This window comes from Cyclospora cayetanensis, unplaced genomic scaffold (assembly GCF_002999335.1).
Source record: "Cyclospora cayetanensis isolate NF1_C8 unplaced genomic scaffold, CcayRef3 CcayRef3_contig_29, whole genome shotgun sequence".
In the NCBI taxonomy this organism is placed as follows: Eukaryota; Apicomplexa; class Conoidasida; order Eucoccidiorida; family Eimeriidae; genus Cyclospora; species Cyclospora cayetanensis.
In genome coordinates this window covers 53,481-67,351 of record NW_020312247.1, presented here as the reverse complement: position 1 = coordinate 67,351, position 13,871 = coordinate 53,481, and the positions used below count along the sequence as shown (strand labels likewise).

Below are 13,871 nucleotides of genomic sequence, written 5' to 3'. Positions count from 1 at the left end.
TGCTGCCGTCGCTGCTGCCCCTCAGCTGAGCCCTGCACCTGAGGCGTGTGCGACGCGGTATACTGAGAGCTCTCCAAAGGGGTTCTCTTCTCCGCAGAGGCCGCTGCATGCCGTATTTCCCGCCATCGCTGGTGCGACCAACGAGGCTGCTGCGGCTTATCTCGCTCAAGTCCTGCTGATGCGTCGTCTCCTTCGGAGTCGCTGCTGCTAGTGTCGCTGCTGCTGCTGAGCACGATTTCTTCGCCAAGCCGTACCGCTGTGGAGGCCGGCTTGTTTTTCCATTGGCGGGGTCTTGGTGCATCTCCAGTAGATGCTACTGCTGCCGCCACAGCAGCAGTGAACGTTTGCCTTCCAGGCTGTTCGCCGCAGTGAAGAGGTCTCTGCCTGGGGTCAACTTCACGCTGCCGCCTGTGCTGCGGCCGTGACTCTGCATGGGCGTAAGGGGACGCTGAATGGTGCTGCTGCAGCGCGGCTTGTTGCTGTTCTCCATGTAGAAGGTGCTGTATGTGCTCTGTCGGTGCTGGAGGAGGAGGTGGTGGTGGCGGCGGGGGGGCTGGAGGATGGACCTGCCAGGTTTGACGGCTAGAACTGGGCTGCTGCTGTCCATGTTGATGCGAGCTGCTGTATGGATCTGAGTGGTAAGGAGGACGACGGCGACCACCGAAGGGGTGACCGCGTGGCTGCTGCGCTGGAGCTCGAGTGGAAGCCCGCTGACGGCATTCGAAGGTACCGTGCCCTGAAGGCCCCCTCCGCTCCTTTGGAGTTCCCGACATTCAGCTCAGGTGGCGGATGCCCCAAGAAAACAATGTAGCGGGCTCCACCGGGCCACCAGTAAAGACTTCCCATTAAGAAGCAGAGATATTTTCTGCCATACGGTTATGGAAAAAGCTGGAAATGCGGCCGAGACTGGGGCTCATTCACGGAGGATGGTACTGTAACAAAACCGCTGCAGTAGTGGATACAAGCGGCTCTGCTCATATGATATCTTGCTCGAGACAAAAGCACCAGCAAAATTCTGGGTATAACACAGAACTCTCTAGCTAGCGGGATCTCGCGCTTAGTAAAATGGCTCACGGACGCTTCCTGGCGTCCGTGGGCCCCCCAGGGACCCCGTAACAGGCCCCTTGCGAAAGTACCATGTACGATACCTACAGATTATCTGGTTCGCAGGCTACGTGCTAAAACAACATCATGTGAATCATATGCCTAGTGGAGAACATCCTAAGGAAGGGTACAATGGCGTTTTAGATATTGCATCGACGCTGCCTTCGCGCTTTCCGATTTAGTTGCCGGTTGGGAGGTAGCGGCCTGCAGGCAGCACACTGAAAGAAACACGGGGTTAAGAATTATCCAATGTCGAAGTCATTGCCGCATTATTTTCAATATTGCTCCCTAGCCCGGGCTTCTCCAATTCATGCTCCAGGAACGGAACTCGGTGCCTCGGGCACTGCTGGGAATACGAGCTCGAACTCCTTTTAAAAGACTTTTCGGGAGTCCGTTTCTTGAACCCTCTGGTATCCTTTGAAGGGCGTATCTTGGCCCAGCTATTCTTCTGGCTCCTTGGCGTGCACAGCACGGTTCGCCCATGCAGTTGTGTATGCAGAAATACTTGTACTCCATCAGAAAAAAATCAGGCCGTGGCTTTCATAAATGACAAGATCACAGGCCTCCCACTGTGTGTAACCATATTTTCGAGATAACTGAAAAGGTATCCTCAGGCATTTAGCAAACTTTGTCCCTGCTTAATCCCCGCATTCACTGACTGCAAAACCCTAGCACGAACCACAAACACCAGATGAAGAAAACATCACGTTGTGCCACAGCAGGCACAAAGAACATGTAATGCCATTCTGGAGGTATGTATGGTTTTACGTCATGCATGTGTTTTCGTTGTGCCCCTGAATACAGCAAGCTAGGCTACATTTAACACCTTCTGCTGACTAGCTGTCTATACTAGTTATATTCAACTCAGAATCAGTAGGCGATGGACTTATTGGTTCGTCTGTTCTTGAGTTTTATTCGTTGCATAGTAGTGCTAATTTGCTACAAGAAGACGGTGCATGTGCGCTTGACGCCACGTGCAAGTACTTGGAAACAGCTTCTAGTGCGCAGAGGGTGCAGCTGCGCGTACCCTAGCTGTCTCCAAACCTATGCTGAAAATTCTGAGGAGCGCACGCAGGAGAAGGCTGGACGATTTCTTAACCACCCTCAAAAACTTTCATTGTGTCTTGAGACTTGGATAAAAGGGTGCCTTATATTCACGGCTACATCGCTCATAAGTAGGTTTCACTCAAAGTGAAATATTCACCCAACACAGTAGACCTTGGTATGAAGGCTACATAAACATTCATTGAGTGCCTTCAAAAACAGCTACGATCAAGACGGCATACTCTGTTATTGTACTAGGAGCATCAAACCGAGGGGGGCGTAGGTCACTTTAACAACACATTGGGACCTTATAGTACCATCAAAACGCAATTAATGGCATCACACATCGACGCTTCGTATGAGAAAAGCACCTTTCATCATTGTGCATTGCAACTCAATCAAATATCCGATTTGATACCTGTTCTCCGAATCAGCAACTTTTATGTTTTTAATTCCACTCAAAGCCAAATATTTTTTAACGCACTGGGATTCTGCAGCCAATAACGCAAGGGATATAATCGAATATAGATGACGCATGGCATGGACTGAAGTCTGAACTCTGAACGGCCCTCCACTGCGATTCCCTCATACTGCGCGGGCGACTCGTCCCCAACAGGCGCACCGTGGCCACCTTCGACAGCAAGGGAGGCAAGCATAATCTGAAGGAGAATCAGGATCCGGAATTCTGTGTTGGTTTTGACGAACTCTGTCGAAGTAGAAGTCAACCATGGCCACTACCTTCGACCTCGTGAGTTGTGGCAGAATAATGTCCGAAAGGAGTACCTTATGAATTAGTGCATGCGCGGCAACTGCTCCCACAATGCAATCCGCCTGCATGCGGTTGCCCAGTGGACACGGCCGCGTTGCGGCATAGGCCACAATCTCATCTGGGTTAGACATGGAGGGATGTGCCTGCATCAATATGTAGTCCACGACGTGGTCTTTTGTAACAACAACAGTAGAGTCTTCCGCGTTCGGCTCAGTGGCTCCAGGTGTATTAGGAGACACTGTGCTGGCAGTACCAGCATTTCTTTCTGTGCAAGCCCGGTGGCCATTTCGAAAATTTATGCTTTCCAAGTCCTTTTGAGTCCGTCGTGGAGCCTTTCCGCAAATGGTGGCTGAACATGGGCGATATTTGAATGACCCAACGGGCCGTCGATAAACGCCTGTTTGACCTGACTTTGTGATTGAAGGGAAGGCAAAGGACACAGTGGAATAAGAATCTGCATATTGATGGCATCTTCGGGACGACTTGTCAGAAGCACTTGCACCTTGAGTCGGTATGTAGTTTGTGTTGTTGGTGTCGCAGGTGCTGATCCCCACCGAAGTACTGTAGCCATCAGCTAAACTTTCTGTGCTCCCAATATAGGCGGATGAATCCCGGGACCGGATCACACGTGTGCTTCCAAATGCCCCCGAGCTCTGTTGCTTCGTAGGGGCGGCAGGTGATCTCTCAAGGGCACTGCAATCATCCGATTCTTGATTTGAGAACACAAGGTCGTCATCGGATAACGCATTCCTTGGCATCCATAGGTTTGCGATGTGTTCAGTTTGATACCCTGCTCTTCTGTCTGCTTTGCGAAATCTTTGCTGCGCTTTCTTTTCTGTCTTCGCATTAGCTGCATGATCTCTGTTGGCTACCACTATACAGGAATGGGAGCCACTTGATGCAAGTGGAAGGGTGCGGGCTCGCTTATCCGTTTCCGCTTGTTTTAAGCGCTTATGTTGACCAAAGGGGAGAGAAGCCATACCTCCGGACCCAGGCCAATATGCGTTGTACGGATGAATTGCGCGGATGAACCTTGTCTGCTGCCCCCGAGGCGTGGATGCAGTCACTTTCGGTGTATCAGAGGAGCGGAATCGTTGGTTTTGTATTCTATTGCTTTCTTCCAGTACGACCAGTGGCAAAGTTGAATATGCATTTGTTTGTTTTGGGGCTGGCAGCGCTGGACTAGGTTCCTGGTAACAAAAGATTGGCACGTGATTTTCATGCAATTTTACATGTTCCTGCTGATCCTTTGAAGAAGCCGATAGGTGTGAATATTCCTGAGGGCGTTGTCGTACAGTTTCAGGGGGTAGTTCCTGGCTGCTTCTGTCTGCATTGCTTACTTTATTCCAAATAATGCTTACGGGGAAAAGATGCCCGACAGTGGACTGCGGACTACCCGTACAATACCCAGCTTCATGCTGGTCTGGAAGACAGTTTGTGTTGTGGAATTCGGTGGTGCACTGCTCCAGATCTCTTCTTGTTTCTCTGACCGCCTCAGAGCCCTGTTCGTTTGTATGTCCATCGCTACCGCATTGAAAGACTTGAGACATTCGAAAATAACGCATGAACCTGCTTGCCCCCCTTAAAAAACGGAGAATCGTGGTCCTCCCAAGACGCCATAGCCCAAGAGCATTCTTAAGCTGGTTAGCCCCCCTGCGCAGGCAACAATATAGGTCGTCAAACGCCCTCCTGATGCTCAGCAGATAGCCTGAGTTCAGAGTAGGGAGAGTTGTGTTGAACCTGTCGCCCGACTCAGGGACGCGAATAGATGATTCGCAGCCGTTTTCATCTCCGCACCGCGGTGAAATTGAATTAGGGATATTGACCTTATTGCTGGCACACAGTTTCCAAGGGGTTTCGATACTCATTTTGCACGTTGGATGGGTATCAATGAATGGAGGTGTCTGATTGTAAGCTTTAGGGCCAGAAAACACAGGTGTTTTAGGCTGTTGTGGCAGCGTATCACAAGTTTTCCCAGGCCTTGCGGCAAAGGGTGAAAGAAGACCGATCGCACGCTTTGCTGACGAAGGAATTTCCTTTTTTTGAAGCAGGCTCTTAGACGTAGCTTTATTGGACAGTCCTATCACGCTACGACAAGAAGCAAACAGTTGACAGAGGCAGTAGTTTTCTTGTCTTCATGGGATAAGTTTCAGCTGATGGTGTTGGAATCGGCGCCGTTCCCTTCTTAGGAAGCTGATACACCTTTGTGTAACGCTCGAGCACATTTTGGAGTTGTTGGATCTTCTATGAACCGTTGGCCGGATATGACGTATCGCGTCCACATATAGGGCCTGGCGCTGTTTCGCCAATAAAACCAAAAGAAAAACAAAAATTAGTACACCTCAAAACGGCATTTGAATCGCAACAAACGTTGGTAAGCTTTTGGAGATCACCAGAGCAACCTCAAGACGACGCGAAAGTCCTCATGTTGCTCTCACTGATCCCCGCGTTGCCTTCATATGACTAACAGTCACGAAATTAACATACAAATAGTAATTGCGATAAATCACATTCGGGCGTGCGTGCTGTGAATAAAAGAGGACCAAAAGGACTTTGCCCTTAGCAGTACAACAGGACAGTGGCGTCCGCGCAATGTATGAAACTATGGAAATGGAGTGCGGCGTTTGGATGCACGAATACACAAGAAAAGATACAGCAAGAATGCAAACGCTACATATAATATCTATTCTTAGCTACTGGAATATTTTACTGGAAAGATCAGCCAAGGTATATACAGCATGAACGCTGCTGGCCGTAGCTCAGGAGGGACCTGGAGATACCTGCAGTGCTCAGTTGGGAATTGCCAGTCTGCCACGGAATACCACCTTGTATCCACAAAATCAACAAACTTACACATCTTTTAATCAATTAACTTTTTAAGAGGCCTCTTAATTGTCTGTTTGACCCACCAGGCTTTCTGCGAGACACCGATGCGCCATAAAACCGATACAAGACACAGGAGTGTGAATGCTCTCGCACGGACTGGCCCGGTAGGAAGCAATGGCCTTTTGCTTGCTATGATTCACTAGCGTGTTTTACTAGATGCTTGAACTATTGGGGCTAGATGAAATGCTCCTTATTTCAGTGCCCCGCAGACAATAGATGGGATACTTCCTTCGCTTGTCCGAGTGCGCGGCCGCTGCAAGGTAAAAAACAGTACATGACAAATCCAAGGCTCTTAATTGCAGGCACATAGGCGGGTTTCATACCTAAATATTGCTTCCATCCCTACTTTCGCAAGACACAGCACTCATATTGTTCACACTTTGAATAAAGCTAGGCAGTTTCACTCTTCCCATCATCCCCAATACCAGCCACTTGCTTCCAAATTAGGCAGTTGCGACGAGATTCGTGAATCTCAACAAATGTGGCTGCATCCCTTCGCAGGATCAGAAGCAAAGGCGAGCTTTAGTGTAATACCGGCGAATACTACTGTGCAAAATCTAGCGAAGAAAGGCCAGTTACAGCTCCAAAAGTGCACCGTTTACTTCTGCGATCACGTGTGCACAACTGATAAGCCTTTAATGCTAAGAATTAGTGACCTGCATGAAACGCGGGCTCTTAAGGCGTCCGTAAGGCATTTCGGAGACATTTCTTCAGGAAAGTGCCTCACTGCGAACATTAGCAAGTACTTCATTGCGCCTTAGATGCCAATGCTCTGTATTGGTTCACCTCTACAGATAGAGAACTATGTCTATCCCCTGGCACACTGGCAGCTAGTATGAAATGCTTAGTACCGGTAGTTGTTCGCCTCAGAATTCTGCAAAATGTTTACAGATCTGTCAATGAAGTTTAGCTCATTCCTCCTGCCAACGGACCAGAGTCTCCTGTAGCATTATTGGCTTTGTGAGACCATTGCCTTCTTAGAAGCATGGAACGTTGGCCGCAATTAATGTGTGGACGAATGGTTGTGGGATGTAACCCGGAAGTGCATGTTTAGTGGAAGGAATGTGCTGCTACATAATTAGATGTGAACCGGCGAGCTAAAACAAGGGATGACGGATCTACAAGTGCTAGCTGGTGGATAGCTCCCGCGTACCACGATGTAGTATCTTTATGTTATCGGGCAGGTGAGCCAACATTCACAAGGATGTGTGGCTTCTCTACAATGCAATAGTACCCAGCAGGTATTGCAAATGCTCTTTGTGATTTGAGGCCCATTGGCACGGTCAGTGCCCCAAAATATCTGGACTTCTCGAAATTTCATACCAAATACACCTGCAAGCCATACTTGAGCTGCACAGCCAGCCAAAACTACCCGCGACTGTGCGTTGGATAGCCGTTCTAGCGAGATGTTTGCCCTTGTCTAATTACAGAATTAGGTCTCTGTGGAATATGACCCTGGATAAGATCGCACAATTACCGCTGAACTGTTGAACAGAAAAGGGGAAAGCTACTCGCCTACCTATGAGTGCGTAGATCTCTATAATGAGTTTCCTATACACCAAGGTTACAGAGCGATCCACACACAGCTACCTCTATGTGCCCACTTGCATACTCCCATAGCCCAGGAACCGATAACATGTCAAACGTTCTAGCTAGCTATTCAGCTTGGATGCACCCATTAAACAAAGCTGTTAAATGCATCACGCTACAAAGATGTCTCGACTTCTTTTCAGCTTCAGCTGCAGGGACGGACGAGGTGAGAAGCCCCTCGGCACCACCGCTCAGACAGCTCTTTATGACTAGCCCACATTCAAAATCACATCATAGCTTTCTGTCCCTAAGAAGATTCACATACGGCATTGCCCTACTTCCTGGTGCCCAGGCTAGTAGGTTAGTACAATACGTGACCATCAACATACGCCGTCTTGTTATCGCTACTACGATCGCTGCCACAGCGTCTGACGCCCTCTCCTTCCATGTCTGTGTCTACTCCTTCGTCATCAAGATGAAATTCAAGGGTTACCGGCTGCTGCTGGGCTGGTGATAAGCATGTCGGCTGTGCGACGGTCGAGGAAAAACCAAGAGGGGGCACTAACGGGTGACGGCTATCTTTGCAGCTGCCAAGGTCGAGCGAACCAACACCTTCCGAAGCAACAACTCCGTCAAAGCTATCTTCCTGATCTGAGGAGCTGCGGCTGTGGCTGCAACTGCTTGCAGAGTCGGCAGGCGCCTTTGGGCCAGTGTCCCCAGAACCCTCCCAAGAGGTTTCCTCCGGCTGCTTCTGTGGCACTGTTTCCTGTACGCTCGAGAGAAGTCGTTGAACCGATTGCTGCAGCAGCAAATCTGCAAGAGGTATCATTTCTACTCTGCATGGCCGCAAGAACATGTCTGGAGTTACCGGCTCCTGTTTCGTTTCGGCGGTGTTCTGGTCGGAGCTACTCACGTTGCAGTTGCTTCCCTCTTGCTGTTGTTGCAGGTTCTCCAGTGGTGTCCTGGCCTTCAACCGCCTCCGTGATCTTTTGTTATGCTGGTGCTCAGATTTCTGCAGCAGTCGCATCTGCTTTTCCTGTTCTATTACGGGAGGTACAAGACCCACAAGGCCCATAGTGGGGTGTACATGGAGGTATTTTTGAGTTGACCTGTGGAAGAGAGGCATCACTCCGGTGTGTCGGTCCTTTGCCCTAACGATGAATACCTGTTCTGCTGCTGGCCCCTTCTGGAGCAGTAGCTGGTTCATCGCTGAATAGGGTTCTGCCCGCCGCATGTCTGCAGTGGTGCTGCTGCAGCCAAGGCCGTAGCCAATGTCATTGTTTTTGTTGCTGCTGTTTTTGGTGATAGTGCTGCCGGTGCTGCTGCTGCCGCTAGGGGAAGAACCGGCTTCGGAAGCGTCTGGAACCCGTGAGGAAACATATAGGCCCGTGGAAGGACTGGCTTCTTTGCCTGGGATCGGTGTGCCCCCTGCGTCGATACTTCGCTGATACATTAAGGCTACCAAGTCCCAGCCACTCCACAGCTTGTTCTTGCCATTGCTATCGCCTGCCCCGCCAACCATTTCCTCTTCCTCTCTGCCGGACTCCGATGTGATGGAGCTCACACAGCGGTCCTCAAGCGCACCTGCCTGAGTTTCATCCATGCTCAGGCCGTGCTGGAGGGTTTGGTCAGGAGGCAGCTCGGCGGGGTCTACCACAGAGGTAAGGCCCCAATACATTGAAATGCAAAGGGATCGCACCCAATTGTCATCTGTCAGCAAGTGACGGACACAAACCTCAAACACACCTGCGAGAGAACCCACAGCACAGTCGCAGGGCCAAAATCTAATGAAGGCACATATCAGAGCTGCGGATTGGCACACGTATACAAATGGAGGGCTCAAGACACCGGCTACTTTCAGCATAGCAGCGCAGGGTATCCGGGCCTGGGGGCCAGGGAGTACACACAACGGCATGCCGTTACTGTCGGCTTGCCCTTCACCTCGTCAGGAATTTCAAACCCTGCTTGTGCTGTCCTCTCTCACCTGCTGTCTCTTTCGAAGCCAAAATACGAGCCCCATTCATTGCGTGGCCATCTGCTGGGTCGGCCGCCAAGCTCAGACTGCTTAAGAATTTGCTGGCGCTGCTGTGGGAGTGCCGCAGGGAGTGCTGTTGCTGCAGCGGCTGCTGGACAGCGTCAAGAAAAAAGTCCGTGCCCTCAATCTTCAGGACGCAAAGAAAGGTCGAGTGCCAGAATCCTTTATCGGGTGTACTCGTGCAGTGGGTCAGCGCCACTTCGGGTGTGGGCTCCCAGTTTGCACCAGCAGCAGTCTTGCTGCATTTCCGGCTACCGTTCGCTCCACCGCGACCAAAGGACCCCAAAATATTCATTGAACGCAGAGAAGTAATAAGGGCTTTTTCGATTGCTCTGTGCTGCTGCTCCTCTTCATCGCCAGGCCCCCTTCGCTGCCAGGTTCCCGATGATGCACGGGCTGATATAACTCCATCTCCAAACCTCCGCCTCGGTGTTTTTAGAGCACTCCAGGCCAAGGGGGCCCGACACGTCAAAGGGCCCCCCGTGCGGAGGCTCCTAGAGGGGAGCCCCCTGCAGTCAGTATTCGCAGTCGCAACAGCACCGCTCACGTGACTGCCCCCTGAGCGCTGCAAAGCCTCCAAATTCAGGGGGGCCATGCCTGGAATGCCGGCTAATTTGTTTTGTTGCTTCTGGGGCAGAGGCACCGGCTTCTTGGGCTGCTTCCCTTTCTCGGGTGGATGCTGCAACGCGTTTTGCCTCTGATGCTCTTTGACCCCAACAAGACCTGCACGATCTTCGCACTTCTCTCGAAGAGCCCCCAAGTTCAATCGCGGGCCCACAGGGCCCCTTGCCGTGAGACATCCGGATGGCACGACGGTTACACAGCGGCGAGCGAGGTCCTTTCTAGGTGTCGCGCCGACGGCCTCTGCGGCTGCGGCAAGCGCGGCAGCTGGCTGCTGCTGCTGTCGCAACAAAACCTTTGACATTCTTTCATTGGCACAGCGGAAAGCCTCTTTCTGATTCCACAAATAGTCCACCTGCTGCTGGAGCTGCTGCTTTTCCAGAAGCAGCTGCTTTATAATCTCGGCGCAAGCTTCTGCATCGGCCAATACCTCCCAGTGCTTCGCATCATCTGTACTGTTGCGGCTTTCCGCTCCTCGTGGTGCCCCTGCAGAACAGGACGATGAGAAAGACTGTGCAGAACTCGGCAGCCGCAGGCGCGGCACGTTGGTCAGGCCGTTCTCCGAGCCCTGGCGCTCGTAGCGCTCTTTCAGAAATTTCACAGTTCCCGGATTCGCCCCCACTGGCGATATTGCTGGATGTGCTGCATTGAAACATAACGATCCAGCGCTTGGTAGATCTTCGCGGGAGCTGCCGCGGCTTGCTGCGAATCTTCCGTCTTTCCCATAATCTCGAGAGGATTCAGCACTGCACAGTGAGGGGCTGGTTCCGGTCGAGGCTTGCTGTTGCTGCTGGTGGTGGTCGCTGTTGGTTCCGGCAGCACCAGCCGCAGCTTCAGCGTAGGTCATGCGGCGCATCGGGAGCAGTGTTGGATCCTCACCCAAAACCTTGGGTATCGGCTCTTCTTTTCAATTCAAAAATGTGGGCGCACACGGGGAAAATTGTCTCAAGAGAGCGGTAGATCCGGAGTGCACGACCCGCTGCCTACGGCAGTGGTCGTCCGTTACCCTAGACCCGGTGGGCTTCGCCCCAAGACAGGTGCTAGAGTCAGCTTATACTACCTTTAGCAGTGATGCTTCTCCAACACATGTGCTGGACGCAACAAGAGGATGCGAGTTAGCGGTTCTTTGCATTTAGTCCCCCTGCATGCCCTTGCCTGCGGCTGTACGGGGAAGGCCGCTGGTACCACCCAACTCGGATGAAGCAGATGCATAAGCACGACAAGGGGGATCACATGTGCTTGTAATTTTCCGTTATTTCCCATGGAAACTCAAAGACATCAGGCGAAAACTCAGCGACAGAAGTAGAGAATCCAAGGCATGCAGCTGTGTGCCGGTTGAGTTCCGCCGGACAACGGGAAGCCAAGGCGGCAATGATGTACGCTTTTCATCGTTTTCCCGCGTTCAAAAGTGCAGTTGTATCTTTGATTCTCAGCAAGTGTTTTATGTTAACATGGTTGAATAAAACTCTAGTCGTGGATCGGACCAGTTATAAAGGCGCCAAGCTACAAGACCGCTTTGGAGCAACCAATACAGTGGCGCTCTCATCCCCACAAGAAAGCTCCAAAACACACATACTGAAGTACGCTCTTCTCATAGGTCCGTGAGACGGCAAGTATATGCTAGCATGGGGATTTAGTGCTGCCTATTTGCCCCGTCTTGCGAACCTGTTCAACACAGGGCATCGGGCTAACGGCCAGAGCATTGCACGGCGGCAAAAAGGCACCCAAAAGGACTCTAGCTATTCCATGCTGGCTTCTTCCGTTTACATACTGCCTCTGTGCATGCTATATGCATCTATCACCTTTGTATGCTGTCCCCTAGCACTCCAAACTACAGCTTATGTAGCTCTCCATCTATGGTCTCTAGACTCTATGCAAACTTACTAGAAATTTATTAAGTACTTACACAGAAAGCTTCTTCATTATACTGCCAGCGGCCTTTGGAGTTTCAACACGAGGGGAGAGGGCCAGCTAGGCTGCGTTGTGCAGCAATTCTAGCACTCCGAGTTTCACAGCTACTTGCATGCTGCTGCTAGTGCAAACGCATTCAACAACGCGTCTTCTTGTATGGGGGTATCAGTACTCTAAGAAATTAAGGTACAATAACAGACAAATCAAACAGTCAATGCTCACCCGTTTATGGTTAAATACAAAACCAGTACAGAAGAAATTGTTGGTGTAGCTTAGCCCGCTACATCTGAACACTTTCTTTTCGTTAAACTTGATTAAGATTTTGAAAAGGATTAGCTATTTAGTATGGCTAGTAGGATATACCCTTTGTTTGTTAGCGCCATACAACAAAAACCAATGTTGTTGGCCTGTGCCCTTGTTGGGGTGTGCAACCAGCTGTGAATGCCTCGCCTACATAGTTGGTGCATCAACACGCATTCCAGCTGACCCTCTTTCCCCGAGACGTAATAATGAGGGGAAGTGGCGCTTTGGAAGACCAGGTGATATCTACTATCAAGTCATTCAATGGGCTTGAGGTTCAGTGTTCCCCTGTGGCATCTTTATATGAAGCCCTACAGAGCACGCTCTTTGGAATATAGCGGTGTTCTGCGGTCCCCCTTCAAAGCCCGCAAGTCACATCAAAGCTAATTAAAATATTGTTTAATAATCTTCTCTAAGAGGCTACGCCTCTATTCGCCTTCCTTCTAGACGGCTCGGCTGAAGCAAAAGAAGATAGCTGACGTGACGTTACTGCACCCTCTGGGCATTTCTGACAATAATCACCAAGTTCCATATAGCAATTCAGCACCCAGGAGTACAGCGTTGTGACGTCATTAATAAACGCTCTGTGCGGCACGTAGAACCTTGGAGCAGTCAAACCGATGAGCCAATTCGGTGTTAGCTTATTCGATAAACAGCCGCTTTAATACAATGTGCTGAACTGTAGCTCGACCCTCTGCTGGGATGCTTAGGGCTACTGAGAATTTTCTGTAGGTGTTACTGGTGCGTGGGACACGCTAGCGGCCGCTGCTGGCAATCAGTCATACAGCTTCTCACATGTACTTCACAAGGGCATAGTGATCTACTGTTTGCTCTGTTCAGATGACGTCATCCTAGTCATGACCACACAGAACAGATTATCAAGAGGAAGAATTACTATGCGCAGACACTTCTGAATGGGTGTTAAGATGCTAGAAAGACAGCGTCTTATGATGCGTGCCGTATCAACGGTTCATCAAAACAGGGCTTGATCGGAGTTAGATGCCACAGGGCAGACGAAGCAAGGTGGGCTTTCAAAAGCCGATGCCTCAAGATACTACAGTCTTAGAAAGTTCTGTCAAATTCGCATATAGTTGACATCATCAATGTAACAGCTCCTGACTTAGTGTAAAGGCTAAGCAGATCTAGCTGGGAACCGATAAGGCTAAAGAGGAAGCACTTCCAGTGAGGAGCGTGCAAATTAGACCACTTAGTTGCCGTGCATCTGCTATAGCATGATTGGTTCTGCAGCCTTGGCAAGGCTCGAGGGAACCCACTGCAATAATGGTGTGCATCCAAAAACTGGGCAAAAATACATTTAGCTAGATCATCTACAAATTTAGATCCGAAAAGTGCGAAGCTTTAAATAACCTGCGTAAAATGAGGCTCAATCGTTCAAGAAGAAAGCAATGTGAACACTTGCTCTGAAGGGGTAATTCTGGAGGATATACAGGCAAAAAGCAGTGATTGGACAATAATAAATGCTGCTTTCAAGAGTCGTTCAGTCTAGGCTGACTGAGTTTCACCGAATATATTCGCTCAATGTTGACTTTAAGGCTCCAAACGTACCGAGAGTTTGGCGAATGCATGAGCCTTTCTACAGTAGGCGGCTGCATCTTCGTTTTAGTATCCCAATACCCCAGGCCGTCCATTAAGCATGAACTTCACACTTAC

At 50.3% G+C, this 13,871-nt stretch overlaps 1 protein-coding gene across 1 annotated transcript; it reads right to left on the bottom strand.

The window, feature by feature from the left end:
• Nucleotides 1-7,459: 7,459 nt before the first annotated feature.
• On the bottom strand, nt 7,460-10,845 carry LOC34617833. Its single transcript, XM_026338637.1, has 3 exons — nt 9,318-10,845; nt 7,712-9,079; nt 7,460-7,602 (listed from the first exon to the last, which is right to left on the bottom strand). Exons 1-3 carry the CDS (start codon nt 10,843-10,845, stop codon nt 7,460-7,462), a joined length of 3,039 nt encoding a protein of 1,012 aa, XP_026194422.1.
• Nucleotides 10,846-13,871: the final 3,026 nt, after the last annotated feature.

What these genes read in the sequence shown, in the direction of transcription:
- LOC34617833 (XM_026338637.1), bottom strand. Translation starts at nt 10,845, where the DNA reads ATGCGCCGCATGACCTACGCTGAAGCTGCGGCTGGTGCTGCCGGAACC. An exon ending in GGCTTCGAAAGAGACAGCAG is followed by an intron (nt 9,080 to 9,317) that starts GTGAGAGAGGAC and finishes GTTCTCTCGCAG; the next exon opens with GTGTGTTTGAGGTTTGTGTC. An exon ending in CAAGACGGCGTATGTTGATG is followed by an intron (nt 7,603 to 7,711) that starts GTCACGTATTGT and finishes AATGTGGGCTAG; the next exon opens with TCATAAAGAGCTGTCTGAGC.